Raw genomic sequence first — 16,950 nt, forward strand, 5'->3', positions numbered from 1 at the left:
ATCCTCAGTTGTTATTTCTGTGTTGAGCTGTATTTCTCTCTGTGTTTACATTGCCTCTGTAGTAGTTGATGTTGTTCTTTCTATTCTGTGCTACACATTACTGTTGCACTTATTATATTGTCTTATTTTTACACTATTATACCTTGTATTTCATTTAGCCTCAGTAGGGCCCTGACTTTCCTCGTCACTACCCGACCGAGGGTAGGCTTGACACTTACTGAGTACCATTGTGGTGTATTCATGCCCTTTCTGCGCATGTTTTTCATGTGCAGATCCAGGTACTCAGTCTTATTATTGTTGAGGCGAGGCGCTTCTGTAGAGACTTCGAGGTATATCTACCGCGTCCGCACACCGAGGAGTCCCTTTCTATCTTTCTGTAATAGTATAGCCTTTCAGTATTTTCCTTTTTGTTAGACATTTCTAGAGTTAGAGCTTCTTATGTATCTCTTAGCTTGTGATTCATGGGGTTCCGGATTTTGGGAAGTGTTAGGTTAAGACTTTTGTACAGTTATGTTCCAGGCGGCATCTTACAGGCGGCATCTTAAACACTATTTCATTTTGTTATTTCAATTTTATAATATTTTCTTCCTGCAAATTGTTTCTTTTCCGCATTTGATAGGCTTACCCGGTCGTAGAGACTAGGTGCCGTCACGATAGTTTACGGAAGGCGAACTGGGGTCGTGACAAAGGGATAGGCGGAAATATTAGCAGGGAAATAAGAATAGAGATAAGGAAGCATTATGAGTAAGATGCGATACATGGATGACAATGGTAGATCAAAAAGATGACAGTACTACAGAGTCTATAGTCAAGTGAAAGAAAATACGAGAGGTGACGGGACTTGAGGCAACAAGAGAGTATAGGTCATACAGTCACATCCTCATTTCGAGAAATAAGTTCGCGACTTTAACATGATTAACTGAAGGAAAAGTTAGACCCAGAGTAATAGAAACCAGTATGGATTTGTGAACAAGATAAACTAAACATGAATTAGGAATTGAGTGATTTGATAATAATCGGCATCATGAGAATTTTATATTTCATTCCGGCGATAGTAGAATGGACAACAGAAGAAGACTTATGAGAAATTCAGAGAATGATCATTCAGGAAGACGCTTCCCTAAAGCAAGCAATGTGAGCAAAGTTAAACTTAAGGGACTGTATGTACCAGTTACATTAAGTGTCACCCTCGCGAGTAAGGAATTTTGTTATCCTTGGTACAGAAGGATTATTGCAAGGCGAGTAAGGAATTTTGTTATCCTTGGTACAGAAGGATTATTGCAAGGCGAGTAAGGCTCATCGAGGATGTGAAAAGACGCCAGAGATGTAAAATATCTATACGTAGATCATCATAGCACTAAATCTTAGTACTCCCCTAAAGGGGGGATATGGAGTGATATGGCATTAAGACAGAATTAAGTTGTTCTAGTAACTATGGAATGGTAAAGGAAGAGTGCGATAAAAATGAGAAAGGAATAATATTGCACTTATCCAAATCCTACATATATGCTATGATTCCCAGAATGTTATGTAAGCACGACGTCATAAAAAGGAAGTAAGGGTTCCTGTCTGGAAGGTTATTGATAAATAAGCAGCCAGTGCAAGAGCTAGACAAAGAAAATAACCCAAGAGAGATTATGCGGAATATGGATATGAGAATGGGTCGACGAGTAGTTAGTAGTTGATTCAGGAAGAGCCTAGTCATGACTAGATAAGAAGTTATGGACAAATCAACAGATCATGCAAGATAAATGTAGTAAACCCCAACATGGAGAATTCAGCCTCGTAGTGATGTCATTAAAATACTTGAGATATATTCAAATAGGAGTCGGGGTAGTTAAAGGTACCGTATGAGTGTTACGGAAATAAAAAAAGAGTGCCACTGGGAAGACAGTCAAAATATCAGTTCAGAAGCAACCCTACAAGCCCAAGGGCGTGGAGGTAAGTAACTATGGATAAGTATAGGCAAGGAAGGACATCAGAAGGTCCGTCGAGTATACAATGTAATAAGCTCGCAGATTTAAAAGAGTCAGAGGGTCCTCCCTAAGTATTATAATGAAAGACTAGCTAAGGAAATAAGGAATAAGGCTACAACCTAAGCACAATGACCTAAAAAGGAAATGGTCTTGTAACAACAGTCTCACAATAACATTGTATGCACTCTATAAGAAGGTGACGCCTACCTTGGCTATTGAACGGGGAGTAAAATCAGAAGTGATATTCAAGATCATATGAGTTGTATGGAATTCCAATATGTGTGGGCACTAAGATAAGCTAAGTATGCACGCAACAAGTGGCAGAAAGACCAGGAGAAGTAATAGCTTACATTAAAAGAAAGCTAAGAGGGAACAGAAGGAATTATTCGAGCAATGATCCAGAGTTAGTTACGTTATGAACGCACTTAAGATTCGGAGTATTATCCATGCAACATATATGTTGATAATCATACAGCTGTAGAAGACTCCAGTATGAGTTAAAAGAAAAAATTGAGTCCAGGTCATAGACAAAGGATTGAATTGTTAAAGAATTATATCATGGATATTCCATAGCGCCCATAAAAGGCTATAAGTAATAACTGATACCATGAGCCGCAAATTGGAAGATAGCTTAAGCCTGCATAAAGGTTGATCAGAGGAAAGAGGAAACCAAAGAGTTACATCAACTAAGTAAATCAGGAGTTTGATTATTGCACCCAGAAAATTATGGACATAGTGATTGAGAGCATTGCAGCATCACTCTTAATATCAGAGGTACAAGAGAGATAATACAGTAGTCATATTTAATAATGGCTCTACGATAAATCCAGTTAGAGGAAGTACCAGCTTCATAAGAAGTCAGTATGAAGCTCTCACCAAATTGTGTATGTGCATCAGAGGTGCAAGTATTATAGTAGAGCTTCAGTGAATAATCCATACTTTGGAAAGAAGGCTAGAAGCGCTGAGATTCAGTATTGATAGTGGCGTCGTCAGTGCCATATCTTCCAGTCGATGATTTTTAGGTATCGAGAGGTCTAGTTAAAAGAGTAAAAGAAGAGTTTGAGATGATATGATGTCTCATTTGATATTCCAGAATAACACAAGGAAATTTATGGTGCAAGCAAGTTGAAGAAAGGTTGTGAGTAGTATAAATAAATATGTGTAGGTCACAAGCTAAAGTATGGTAAAGCGATAAGGTTTTAAGAAGATAGGAGTAAGGATAAGAAAAGGGCAAATGAGAAGGCAATGAGAATGGATAATACCTCAGGATTAAGCCCATGAAAAAAAAAGAGTTGATGGTTTCTCTAAGTTATAGAAAGTTCAGTATTTCCTGAATGAACTCAAATGAGTCTAAGACTAGTAGCGTTTGGAGGAGATGGAATGCTACCCTGGTAGTAGAATGAAGGTGTAATTGTGATAGATGAAGGATAATGTTTGGGCCTTCGATTGAGTAATGATTTCATGAATTGTACATGATTAAAATACCCACGTAAGGTAAATCATATTGGGATGCTATAACATACGGTTATGGAAGTATTTTGGAGGAGATGGAATGCTACCCTGGTAGTAGAATGAAGGTGTAATTATGATAGATGAAGGATAGTGTTTGGGCCTTCGATTGAGTAATGATTTCATGAATTGTACATGATTAAAATACCCACGTAAGGTAAATCATATTGGGATGCTATAAAATATGGTTATGGAAGTATAGTATCGCCCCTAGGTGGATCAATCTAATTACTCCAGATGTCCCTGATGAGACGTGTGCCCTAGCGGTAGTATTACATAAGAGATCAAGTTATCAGTGGTAGATGATAGATCAACATTAAGGTGAATCAACAGTGGATGGACAAAAGTCACAAAGTATGAGGTGATATTAGGCTGTCATTCTTAAGATGAACAAGTAATGAGGAAGCATTAAAGGACTTAGATTTATACATATGGGATAAGTAACGAAAGTAACCTGGAGTTCGGTAGTAGACCTCAGTAACGATAAATCGAAGTAAGAGTTATGGTATAGTATGACGAATGGATAAGCGGAACTGTGAAATAAGGTATAACAATATTCGTAAGTTCGACAAAGTACCGAGCGAAGAACTTCAGTATACCTACAGATGCCCAGAGGGACATTTTATCAAGCTTTGTATATGTTTTCAAAGTGAGGCCTAGAGATTGGCTAAAAGCTGGAGGAGATAGGAGAAAAGAGTCGCATAAGCACACATACAAGGAAAAAGTCGTACATGTTGCATGATAGAAGGTAGCAAAAGTTACGAGATTGGTGCGACAAAGAGGCTTAAAGGGGGGAATGCCCTAGCCTTTGGATTTAGTCACAGAGCAGATGCCTAGATGGCAAGGAGATTACTAAAGTATTCGAAAGACATAGGTTATAAAAATGATAAGTGCATCAGTCAACATTCGAGGATGAATGTTCCAAATGAGATGTTATATTCCGCATTTTCGTACGTTAAGGTTTCGTCGTAAGTTAATCGACGTAAGTTTGGGAATGAGATTTATTTTGGGATTATAAGCATTATGCTATTTAAAACAAGTAATTAGTAAATTCGTGAAGGTGAGAGGGGAGGCAAGTCAAAGAAAATGAATTTTCGTCCAAGTTTGACATGTTGGGATAAAATATGGCCCGAGCTAAAATATTCGGTATTTATGGACTAGTGTTATACAAGATACCACATGACCATGATAGTAAGGTGTATAAGGTATGTGAGAAGTGAGTAGTATTTTAAGTAAGTTGAGATAATTTTTAATTATGTGGATAATCGGATAATTATTGATTTTAGTAGAAGATTAACAATTAATTAAGGTAATTGGTGGTTAATTGTTGGGAATGGATAAGCATCACGTGGCAGCCCAAGTTTGTCTTGATCAAGCCAAGAAATGACTCTTAAGTCATGTAAAAAGGTGTCACATTTTAATGAGAATTTTATGACTAATCCTTATCAGGTGGGGCCCACATCATTATAAAAAGGGACCTTTCTAAGGTCATTCATTCATTTCTAGGAAAGTTTCATATGGATCTTCTATGGAATAAATAGCTTCACTTTCTAAGGTCATTCATTCCAATTTAGGAAAGTTTCATACGGATATGCTATGGAATAAATTAGCTTCAACAAAATTTCACACGATGTTATACTGTGTAATAGCAACGGAATTTTGTAATTCTAAGGGAGTACATTGTAATCTTTCTCAAGAGAATCGACTCGGGTATGTTAAGGCTATCGATACCTTCTTTATCTTGGCATGATCCATACGATACAAACGAAACGAGCAAATGCACAACTTCCATAAATGACTCTATTCATAGAAATACTAGAGATGCTTATGTTCTTGATTTCCTATGTGTCATATTATTATTATATCTTTTGTTCATGGGTCTTAGAAAAATGCGTATTTGATAAAGTTTATCCGAAAGGCATATGAATTTTTATGGCATTCCGAGAAAATCTTATTAACGTATTTCTTATGCATTTCATATATTTATACATGTACATTGACCCATGACCAGATGGTGTTATATACGCATATATATGTATATTATATTTATATGGGATATGGGAAAAGGTTACAGTATTATATACGCACCACCACCTGATCAGCTGGTATACGCTGATGACTTTGCCCACAGTGGTCGAGATGATATGATGGGATGCCCTCAGAGGCTTGATGATGTTATGAACACATGTACCTATGTACGACATGACATTCATATGCAAATGCATGATACTATAAGTATTTCATGAATTACAGAGTTATCCAGACTTACAGGCTGAGCCATTTACTCTATATTTCTTCCATGTCTTTTATGTACTTATTTATGTGCCTTACATACTCGGTACGTTATTTGTACTGACGTCCCTTTTGCCTGGGGACGCTGTGTTTCATGCCCGCAGGTCTCGATAGACATGTCGAGAGTCCTCCAAGCAGGCTATCATCTTAGCAGAAGATGTTGGTGCACTCCGTTTTCTCCGGAGTTACTTGTTTGGTCAGTATGATTTAGACGTATATTGTTTGGTATGGAGTGGTCCTGTCCCGACCTTTATGATAAGTATGTACTCTTAGAGGCTTGTAGACATATGTCATGTATACGGATATTTGTATGGCCTTGTCAGCTTATATTTAAAGTATATAATGGATTACATTAGCCTTATACGTCCGTATATCATATGTATAAGTTTTTATATCAGGTTGGGTCGTCCTATATTGGGTAATCCCCTACGTTTAATATGGTTAGCCCATGGCGGCCCGTTTGGCCCACTTACCAATGAAAGTACAATTAGAAAGGTATATTTTGTTGGTACTCGATTAAGTAAGGTATCGGGTGACCGTCGTGGCCCACAGGTTGGGTCGTGACAAATTTACAACAAGTTTTATTCCTATCCCTTTACAAGTCTCTACCATTAACTCTTTGCCTAATCCTTTAGACAAAGGATCTGCTAAATTAAACCTGAACTTCACATATTGAGGAGATATTATGCCTTCCTCCAATAATCTTCTCATGATTGTGCTTAAGATGAACTTGTCTTGATTTGACATTATAATAATCACTTGAAGCCCGAAATATAGCAGCTTTATTATCATAATAAATAGTTAAAAGTGGCACTGGCTTACTCCATAGAGGAATATATACCAGAATACTTCTAAGCCAGTCAGCTTCTTCTCCAGCAGAAGATATAACTATAAATTCTGATCTATTATTGAGTGAGTAATACATGTCTGCTTCTTTGGTTTCCAAGAGATTGTTGCTCCACCCAAAGTGAAAATCCAAGTAGTAATGGACTTAGAGTCATTCAGATCGGAATTTCAAGTAGCATCACGATATCCTTCAAGGACCGCTGGAAATATAGAATAATATAGGCCAACATTAATTGTACCCTTTTAAGTACCTTAATAAAAGGCATTCCAATGATCAACTCCGGTGTTACTAGTGAACTTGCTCAACGTTCCTACTGCATAACCAATATCTGGTCTAGTACAATACATGGCATACATTAGACTCCCGACAATCTGAGAATAAGTCAACTGATCAACACCATCACTAGAGTTTCGCACTAGTTTGATGCTAGAATCAAATAGAGTAGGAGCATGTTTATCGTCAAAATGACCAAATCTCTTTAGAACTTTCTCAATATAACTTGATTGAGTAAGATTTAAGACATTAGCCGATCTTACTATGTTAATGCCCAAAATCATATCAGCTTCTCTAAGATCTTTCATTTCAAATTAAGAAGCAAGAAATGATTTAGCTTCCTTGACTCTTTCAATATCAATTCCAAATATTAACATGTCATCTACATATAGAAAAATTAGAACACCAGAGTTTTCTTAAAATTTACGAAATATGCAAATATCACCATCATTAATTAAATAGCCATTAGAAATCATGTTTTTTTAAAATTTCTCATGCCATTACTTTGGAGTTTGTTTTAATCCATACAGAGATTTAAGAAGCTTACAAACTTTATGTTCCTGATCAGGAATAACAAATCCTTCTGGTTGTTTTATGTAAACTTCTTCACCTAAATCTCCATTCATAAATGCAGTCTTCACATCCATTTGATGAATTATTAATCCATGAAGTGTTGCTAAAGCAACTAAAAGCCGAATGGATGTGATCCGAGCTATTGGTGCAAAAGTATCGAAATAATCAATATCTTTCATTTGAGTAAAATCTTTTACCGCCAATGAGCTTTGCACTTATCTAAAGTACCATCAGACTTCAATTTCTTCCTTAAAACCCATTTGCAGCTAATAGGTTTACATCCTGGGGAAAGATCTGATAAAATCCATATGTTATTTGACATGATAGAATGCATTTCATCTTCAATAGCTTCACGCCAAAAAGTAGCATCATATGAAGACATTGCTTCAGCATAAATTTCAGGATCTTTTTCTATCAAATAGACTTGAAAATCATGTCCAAAATCTCTTGGTATGATTGATCTACAACTGCGTCTTGGTTGACTTTCTTCTAATAATTCAACTAATTTTCTTTTAAGAGAAGGTGTAGGAGAACCTGTATCTTGTTTTGGAGATCCTTCTTTCTTAGAAAAAATATGATAAAAAAGTTAGCATGTACAGATTAAATAATTGTGTGCGGGCTTGGAGTTTCAAAATTTAAGAATCTATACGCCTTACAAGTTAGAGAATAACCAATAAATACATTATCAATTCTTCTATAGCCAACCTTAGTCATATGTTAATCGGGTAATTTAACATGAGCCAAAAAACCCCATACTTTAAAATTATTAATATTTAGCTTTCGATTCTTCCAAAGTTCATAAGAAGATATATCAAATTTCTTGGAAGGAATTCGATTTAAAATATGATAAGCTGAAAGCTTCTGTCCATAAATTGTCATGCACACCAGATCCATAAAGCATAGAATTAACCATTTCTATGAAAGTCCTATTTTTTCTTTCTGCTACACCATTTTGTTGTGGTGTATAGGAAGTAGTCAATTGGTTCTCAATACCTTCCTTTTCTCAAAAATCAATAAAATATGAACCCAAATATTCTCCACCTCTATCAGATCTAATTGAATTAATCTTCAAACTCAAATTATTCTCAACTTCTGCTTTATATGTTTTGAAAGTCTCAAAGGCCTCACCTTTTGTTCTTAATGAAAAGACATATGTATATCGTAAATAATAATCAATAAAAGTAATAAAATATCTCTTTTCATTACGTGACAAACAATCCATCTCACAAATATCAGTATAGATTAATTCCAAAAGTTTGGATTTTCTTACAACTATCTTAAAAGGCTTTTTTGTTATCTTGCACTTACTATAAGTAAGACACTTAGCAATATGTTCTTTTTCACATTTTTTTATTAATCCATAATTTACTATAAGTTGAATGGATCTAAAATTTACGTGACCTAGATGTTCATGTCATAAATATAGAGACTCAAAATATAAGCAAAAATATTTCCATTATCAATATTGAGTTTGAACATGCCATTTGTAGCATAGCCTTTTTCCCACAAACATGCCATTCTTAGTAGGAGTGTTCAAAACCGATCCGAAACCGAAAACCGAACCGAAGAGAAGCTTAATGGCTTACTGGTAACGGCTTCACGGCTTAACGGACGGGGAACGGATTGAAATTTTTTTATTAACGACTTATCGGTTTGGGGGCGGATTATTCAATTTTCTTAACGGATAATCCGTTAACCCGTTAAGAATATATATATATATATAATGAGTCCAATAATGGAATATAGAATTGATCAAATTTTGCTAAATAGGAGTATAGGAATATATTCAATTTAACTGGAAGTAGAAGTTAAATAAAAAGTTTCTGATTTATTACAACACTAACAAAGATAAAAGAAATTGATTCATTATCTATCACTTCCGGAGAAAAATGACATACATAAATTGCTTATATTTTATGAACATTAATTAGATGAAACAGCATATCTGTCCCCGAGAAATTAATGAGACTAGACCTAGCTTCTCTTGTAGAATTAGTGCAATACGATTTCTGCGATCGAGGGAAAGTTGGGAAATCTAAAGAAAAAAGGAACACACGTTTCACAAACCTTAATGATTTCAAGAGGAAGCTGTTGTCGAAGAGAAGCGCAAAGAGTAACCATTTCTTGTCTTCTTTTTTAAACCAAAGTCATGTCAAGTCTATATTTTTTTGCTTATTTTCCTTCTTCTGGTAGTACTGCTGGATTCCTAAAATCATTGATAATTTTGTTAGGCCGATAAATCACCCGATAACTGCCCGATAAGAGCTAAACCGATCCAATCCACCCAATACCTTATCGGGCGGCTAGCAGATGAATACATTTAAAAGCCGATAGCCGATAAGTCAAACTGTTACCCAATCCGCCCGATAAGCAGCCCTAATTCTTAGATAAAATAAATTTATCTGACTCAAAAATTAATTGAAAACCATACTTCAAAAGAAGTTTACCTGACACCAAGTTCTTTCGAATATCAGGTACATGCAATATATCTTTCAACGTGACCATCTTTCCGGAAGTAAACTTCAACTCAATAGTTCTTTTTCCTGCAACCTTAGTAGAGGACGAGTTTCCCATATACATGACCTTATCGTCCCCCATTAATTCATAGATCTTAAAAGTATTTCGGTCACCTGATATGTGACGAGTTGCACCGGTGTCTATCCATCATTCGACTTGATTTTCTGCTATAAATGCTTTAGTGACCATCGTTATAAATTCATCATTTCTATTGTTGTTGATTTTTCCTTTCTTCTTTTCAGCTTTAAGAATTTTACAATCATGAGCATGATGACCAATTTTATGATAGTGATAACACTAACTTGACTTAGAATTTGCACTTGCTTGAAATTTACTTTTTTTTACCTTTGTAAATTTCTTGTATCCCTTTTAATTGATTTCACTTCAACCACATGATCTTTCATGACAGGTTCCTTGAAAATATTATTGTCACGATTTCTAATCTCTTGTTTAATTTGTAAATGTTGCAACAATTGTTCAAGAGTCAAATTGTCCTTCTTATGTAAGAGTTTACTTCTATACCCTTTCCATGACAGAGAAATTTTGAAATAATAGCATCATCAAGATTAATTCCAGAAATAGCAGTTTTATTAGCTATAATCTGGAATTCTTGCACTTGATCAATGATTGGCTTGTCATCAATTATCTTAAAATCCATATAATTTAAAACAAGAAAATTCTTTGAGCTTGCCTGTTCTGCCAAATAAATAGTTTGAAGAGTATCCCAAAGTTCTTTGGCAGATTTGCACTTGGCAGAATATTGATCATAATATTTGTTGGTCATTGCTCTAAGAATATAATTCTTGCATAAATAATCATCATCTTGCCACTTAATAATTTATTCTCTAACCGAAGTAGCCTCATTAGTTGCTACCTCAGAATTAGGAACATTGGGATAAGGTTTTTCAAGAACATATGTTAACTTCAAACGCCGCAGAAAAAATTCCATCTTTCCATGCCATCTAGGAAAGTCTTTGCCATCAAATATTTTAAAATTTGAATTTGGCAAAGATAGAACACCACTCGAAATTGTTGTAGTAGTTATAGAGATAATTATCTTCAAATTGTTAGAACAAGGATTATTACAATATTAGAAAACAAAAAAAAACTTGATTGGCTTAGAGGCACGTAGAGAAAACGTTTTTTAAAGATAGTTGGAGTCTCTTCCACGAGCAAACGGAAGAATAAATGACAACTCTATCTCCGGAATTTAACTAAACCACACAACAAGTAGCATTCAAGAATGTTGCTCTTCTATTCTTGAATCTATGATTTCACCATTTGATCAATGTCTCTTATAATAATTTATGGGAAACGTAATTTGTGAATTGCTTATATTTTCCAAAGAAAATCAGCTCTATTTATAGGATAAAGACTCTTGAAAGACAAGTTTATTATTTAATAAAGATCATGAATTTGAAAGATCACAATATATTTGCTAAAGCCAAAACGTATGTAGTAAATCTAGAATGAATTCACATTCATTCACTTTGGAAAATAAAGAGCTTTTTGATCAAATACATTAACTTATCAAATACATTATTTCAAATTTATTGAAACACTTATTCCAATAGGTACAAGAAACATTAGGATTGTACTTCTTCTTTCCTTTGAATTTTTGTTGTGGTTTTGCAACCTTTTGAGCTGAATTGTTGAATTTTTGGGTTGTTATTCCCCCTATTGACATCGGAGTTCTGAACCTCTAATTATTCCTTCCTTGTCATGTGGCCATGAATGCTGCAAACTCAGCTAAAAGTTGTGCATTAGGCTGCTTGCCCTGTTCAACAACTATAAAAGAAGCAGAATCTGAGGTGAAATGTGCATTTGCATAAACTTCTCTTAAGTTTTCATCTTGCAAAAGAAGTGAATATGCACCATCCATACTAGGCAAAGGACTCATCATGAGAATATTTTCTCTTTCCTGTGCATACACATCATTCAAACCCAAGAATTGAATCAACCTTTGATCTTCTAAAGACTTAGTCAATTTTGCTTTTCTCCCACACACGCATACACATGAACAACATATGATTACATCTAATGCATCCATTTCATCCCGCAGTCATTTAAGTTTAGTAAAATATCCAGCAATGTCACGGTTACCTTGTATTAGACCTGATAGTTCCTTTTGCAGGTGATAAATTGGCACCATTTGATTTGCCAAATCTCTCCTTCAAACTGTCCCAAACTTCCTTTGTTGTCTTGGAGTATATCACACAGTCAACAATGTCCTTTGATAATGCATCCAAAATTCAAGATGTGACTATATCATTAACACAACTCCATTGCTCATATTCAGCAAACTTTAGATCTGGAGATTTGCAAGCTACATTGATGAAACCAAGCTTTTTCTTGGCTGATAAAGATAGATCTCCTCCATCCTGGATATCCTCTTCCATCAAACACAATGTTGACTAGAGTCATACCAGGTGAATAAGAGTTATTGAGATGATAGGAATGATTGATGTCATAAGTGACTGCCTTAGCTGCATTGCTTGATTTTGCAGATGATGTCATTGTTGATTCAGGCATTTTCCGTTATTGGGAAAACATAAATGAATTTGATATTGATGAAACGACTGTTGGATCGAGCTTCTTGTTATGATACCATATAATAAATTGAAGAAGAGACTGTAGAAACTTTGAAAAAATTTCTCTGTGTGTTTATTCATTGCTTTGTACACAGAAAAAAGAAAAGGAAAAATACTAATTACACTTGTCCTATTCTAATTTGTCTAATTGTAACAGAAAATCCCTATCCTAACTACTTATGTTCCCTCACGTGTTATTCACATGAGTGTAGGAAAGTTCTAGTATCAAAATCATCAAACGGTAGAGATTTAATCCATCATGTATTTGATGCGTGGTTGTGATGCATCCATATTACCAAATAGAATCGGACAACCAAATAAAGGAGTCGGGCACAAACATCCTAGGTTATATCGAACACAACATTAGTTTGGTCGGTTCTCTTCCCTTCTCTAATAATCTTGAACTCTAGTGATGACCAAATTGAAATGGAGTTTCTTCTTTTTAACAATACTAGTTTCTATGTGCGTGCCTTACACGTAAACCTTTAGTCTGTTTTGTGAAAGAATAACCGGGAATAACCTCCAAATTTTCATTACTATTATAGTTTTCAAGAAACTATATTTTATTTGTATTTGATTCAATTTTTGTTATTTTATTTGTATTCGATTTTCTAAAAAATTATCGATTTTTATAACCTTCAAAAGTTAACTTATTTATTAAATAAGATAATTCTATGTTGGATAAAATTGTACTCCAATATTTAAGACTTTACACAAATATTTACTTATCTAGTATTTTGAAAACAACTAAGTTTTTGTGTCTATGTGAAGTTTTATACGCTTCTAACAACTAAAATCGATTCTCATACGGACTCGTATACTTTTTTTAGTGGCTCTATAAAAAAGAGTTCTCTAACTTGTTTTCTCTATTAAAGTAATCCTAAGACTTCTTTTTTTCTTCTATTAATATATTTTATAGAGATCAATGTACTACTTTAATTTTTCATTCCATTTCGTGATTATAATTTTTAATCTTTTATTCCATTGCTCTCTTGGGTAATAGATTGATTACAATAAAATACTATTGTTAAATTGAATTATGACAATCATTACTTTTATATATGAAGTCAAAATTATATATATTACTATTCACAAAAATATTTGCATGTTTATTTATTAAAGAGAAGTATGATTTGATCTTGTCAATCTCACAAGTCACATCCGATTTTGCTCGAGGGTTTCTAGTTTGTTTCTTTGGTTTATCAATTCTTTTGCATTATTGTATACCTTCCCCCCCCCCCCCCAATTGCGACCCCAAGTTCTTGTTTTTCGTTTATTTTATTTTGACACGGGTAGGAGAAAAGCAAGTGTATATACTGGGTCACTGTTGTTTTTGTTATTTTGACACATACTTACATCACTATGCATCAACAACGTTAAAAAAGGACTGTCGCTCATAAGCCCCACCTCCTTATTTCCATGCAGGGCAAATTATGAGTTGTTGTTCATTCACTAAGTAAATTTTTAGGTATATTAACAAACTAATTTAGGTAAATTTAAGTTTGTAAATAAATAACCAATGCAAATAGCCACCATTAAAATATAAGAACTAAGCTAAAATATGTTTTGAAGCGCTGGTCCAGAAAACCAAAAGTTTAGTTTCTAAAACTTACAACCCATCAACTTAAAATTGGAAGAGAAGAGGAAGGCACACACAAGAGTCAAACGAATACCAAATTAAAGCTTAATAAGAGATGAAAAATAAAAAATAAAATAAAATAAAAGGCACCAAGCAGGATGACTTTGAATCAATGCAACAAAACTATATATTCTGGGTATGTTTGGATTATAAATGTAGAAACATGTACAATGCAAATATAAAATCATTTGCAATACTACACACAATAGTGTCACGACCCTAAAACTGACCCGGTCATGATGGCGTCTATCGTGAAACTAGGCCAGCCGATACAACTCCCGAATTAACCATTAAATCAATAACAATCATTTTTAAGCCTTTAATTACTGAGATATTTCATATTGAAAGTCTAGATGAACAGCGCGGAATAAAATACACAAGCCCGACATCAGGGTGTCACAAGTCACGAGCATCTACTAAGGTCTGAACACAATGAAGAGTCTGAAAATATGCTAAAACAATCTAAGGAAGACAAGAGGGAGAAGAGCAGGGCTGCGAACGTTGGGCAGCTACCTTGCTAACTCCGATGACTCTGCCACTGAGCAACTAACACTTGCTACCGGGTTCAGAAATACCTGAATCTACACACATGGTGCAGGGAGTAATGTGAGTACGCCAAATCAGTAAGTAATAAAAGTAAATGAAAGCTTAGCGGTAAGAAAACACGTAAACCACGTCAAAATGCTACAACAAATGCAGGATATTTCCAACACAGTACAAAAATCATTTACTTCGTAAATCATGTTCAGTTTCGGTAAAACCTTTTAAAATAATTTTTCAATAGTTTCAAACGAGTGATAAAACAGTGAGTAAACATGATAGAAACGTAAACAGACCCTCGGGCAAAACATGTACTATAAACCGCCCCTCGGGCACAATATCAACAAAACCAGCCCCTCGGGCACAATATCAACAGAACCAGCCCCTCGGGCTACCTCACAATCACTCGTAATCAGCCCCTCGGGCATAACATAAATTAAGAACCGCCCATCGGGCAAAACATGGATCAAGAACAGCCCCTCGGACAATAATACAAAACAACAACAACCCCTCGGGCTACATCATATCACTCACACTGGGTACCCGCGCTCACTGGGGTGTACAGACTCCGGGAGGGGCCATTTACGGCCTAAGCGCAATATCAATCCATCTCGTGGCATAATCAAACAAGCACTCAGCCTTATAACAAGCCACCTCGTGGCATAACAAATCAGGCCCTTGGCCTCATAGTCATGAATCAGTACCACACTATTGCGGCGCGCAGCCCGATCCCATAATATCCTCACAATACAGGCCCTCGGCCTCACTCAATCAGAAATCCCTCAAACCACTCGGCAACAGTAAAACATGATGCTCAGCCCAAAATATCATTGAAAATATAAAAAACGAAGTAAAAATGGCTGAGTTATGAAAACAGTAGAATACAGCATGACTGAGTACAAATATAAAGTCAAAACAGTGAGGAATAGTAGTAAAAATCCCCTAAGGGTCCAAAACAGTTGGCACGAGGCCCAGATATGGCATCCAGCCCAAAACATGATAATACTTTCCAAAACACAATGATATCAAACAAGTTTTAATCAAATACGCGACTTAACAGTCATACGGGACGGACTAAGTCACAATCCTCAACGGTGCATGACCCCACGCTCGTCATCTAGCGCATTTGTCACCTCAAAGTAGCATAACGATGTGAAATCCGAGGTTTCATACCCTCAGGACAAACATTTACAATCATTACTTACCTCGATCCGGTCCAAACTCTAGCCTGCGATGCCTTTGCCTCTCAACTCGGCCTCTGAATTCTCCAAATCTAGCCAAAAGCAGATTCATACCATCAAAATATGCTAGGGGAACAAAACTCACTTGAAAATAACCAATTTATATCAAAAATCCCAAAATTGGCCAAACCCGACCCTCAGGACCACGTCTCGGAATCCAATAAAAAAAATACATCAATAAAATCTTTATCCTCTCACGAGTACATACATACCAAGAACATCAAAATCGGACATTAAATAGCCCCTCAAATCCCCAATCTACACTTTCCAATTTCAAGCCCTAATTTCTCAATTTTAGGCTTTAATTCCCACAAATTTAATGTTTAAACAAGTAAGAATCAACATAGGATCGAGTATTGAGTTCAAAAATCTTACCTCCAAGTGTTTCCCTTTGATTCCCTCTTCAATCCTTCTCAAAAAGCTCCAAAATCGCTCAAAAATGGTGAAAGATAGACCAAAATCGCGAACACGACTATTTAAACATTCTGCCCAGGCCAAAAATTCCTTCTTCGCGAACGCGGTCAAAGCCTCACGTTCGCGAAACACAAATAATTCACAGCTCAAATTTCCTCTTACGCAAACGTGAACACTACCCTCGCGAATGCAATGCCTTACTCAACTCAGCCTACGCGAACGCATTTCTTCAGTCGTGAACGTGATGCTTTAGGGTCTGGTGCCCAAGTCTACTTCACCCTTCTACGCAATGTGAACCATGCCACGCGTTCGCGATGCACAATCAGATTCAACCTTCACGAACGCGGGACCAACATCGCGAACGCGAGAGCCCTCTCGCAAACGCGAAGAGCAAAACTCGGCAACACTGATCTGAAGAAATCTGCAATTTTCAAAATAAGAATTTGATCCGTTTAACCACCCGAACCTCACCTGAGGCCCTCGGGACCACAACCAAACATGTCAACATATTTTATATCATCATTCAAACTTGTTGTAA

General features: G+C 35.7%; 1 protein-coding gene across 1 annotated transcript; it reads right to left on the minus strand.

Moving 5' to 3' along the window:
• Nucleotides 1-11,707: 11,707 nt before the first annotated feature.
• LOC138881491 (uncharacterized) lies at nucleotides 11,708-12,519 on the minus strand. Its single transcript, XM_070161722.1, has 3 exons — nucleotides 12,292-12,519; nucleotides 12,091-12,218; nucleotides 11,708-11,984 (listed from the first exon to the last, which is right to left on the minus strand). The coding sequence occupies exons 1-3, from the start codon at nucleotides 12,517-12,519 to the stop codon at nucleotides 11,708-11,710; spliced, it is 633 nt and encodes a 210-aa protein (XP_070017823.1).
• Nucleotides 12,520-16,950: the final 4,431 nt, after the last annotated feature.

The sequence above is a fragment of the Nicotiana sylvestris genome, chromosome 11, assembly GCF_000393655.2.
Source record: "Nicotiana sylvestris chromosome 11, ASM39365v2, whole genome shotgun sequence".
Classification (NCBI taxonomy): domain Eukaryota; kingdom Viridiplantae; phylum Streptophyta; class Magnoliopsida; order Solanales; family Solanaceae; genus Nicotiana; species Nicotiana sylvestris.

Coding starts and splice junctions, on each gene's coding strand:
- LOC138881491 (XM_070161722.1), bottom strand. CDS start 12,519: ATGCCTGAATCAACAATGACATCATCTGCAAAATCAAGCAATGCAGCT. Junction 12,219..12,291: donor TGCAAATCTCCAGATCTAAA/GTTTGCTGAATA, acceptor GCATTATCAAAG/GACATTGTTGACTGTGTGAT. Junction 11,985..12,090: donor ACTATCAGGTCTAATACAAG/GTAACCGTGACA, acceptor CGTGTGTGGGAG/AAAAGCAAAATTGACTAAGT.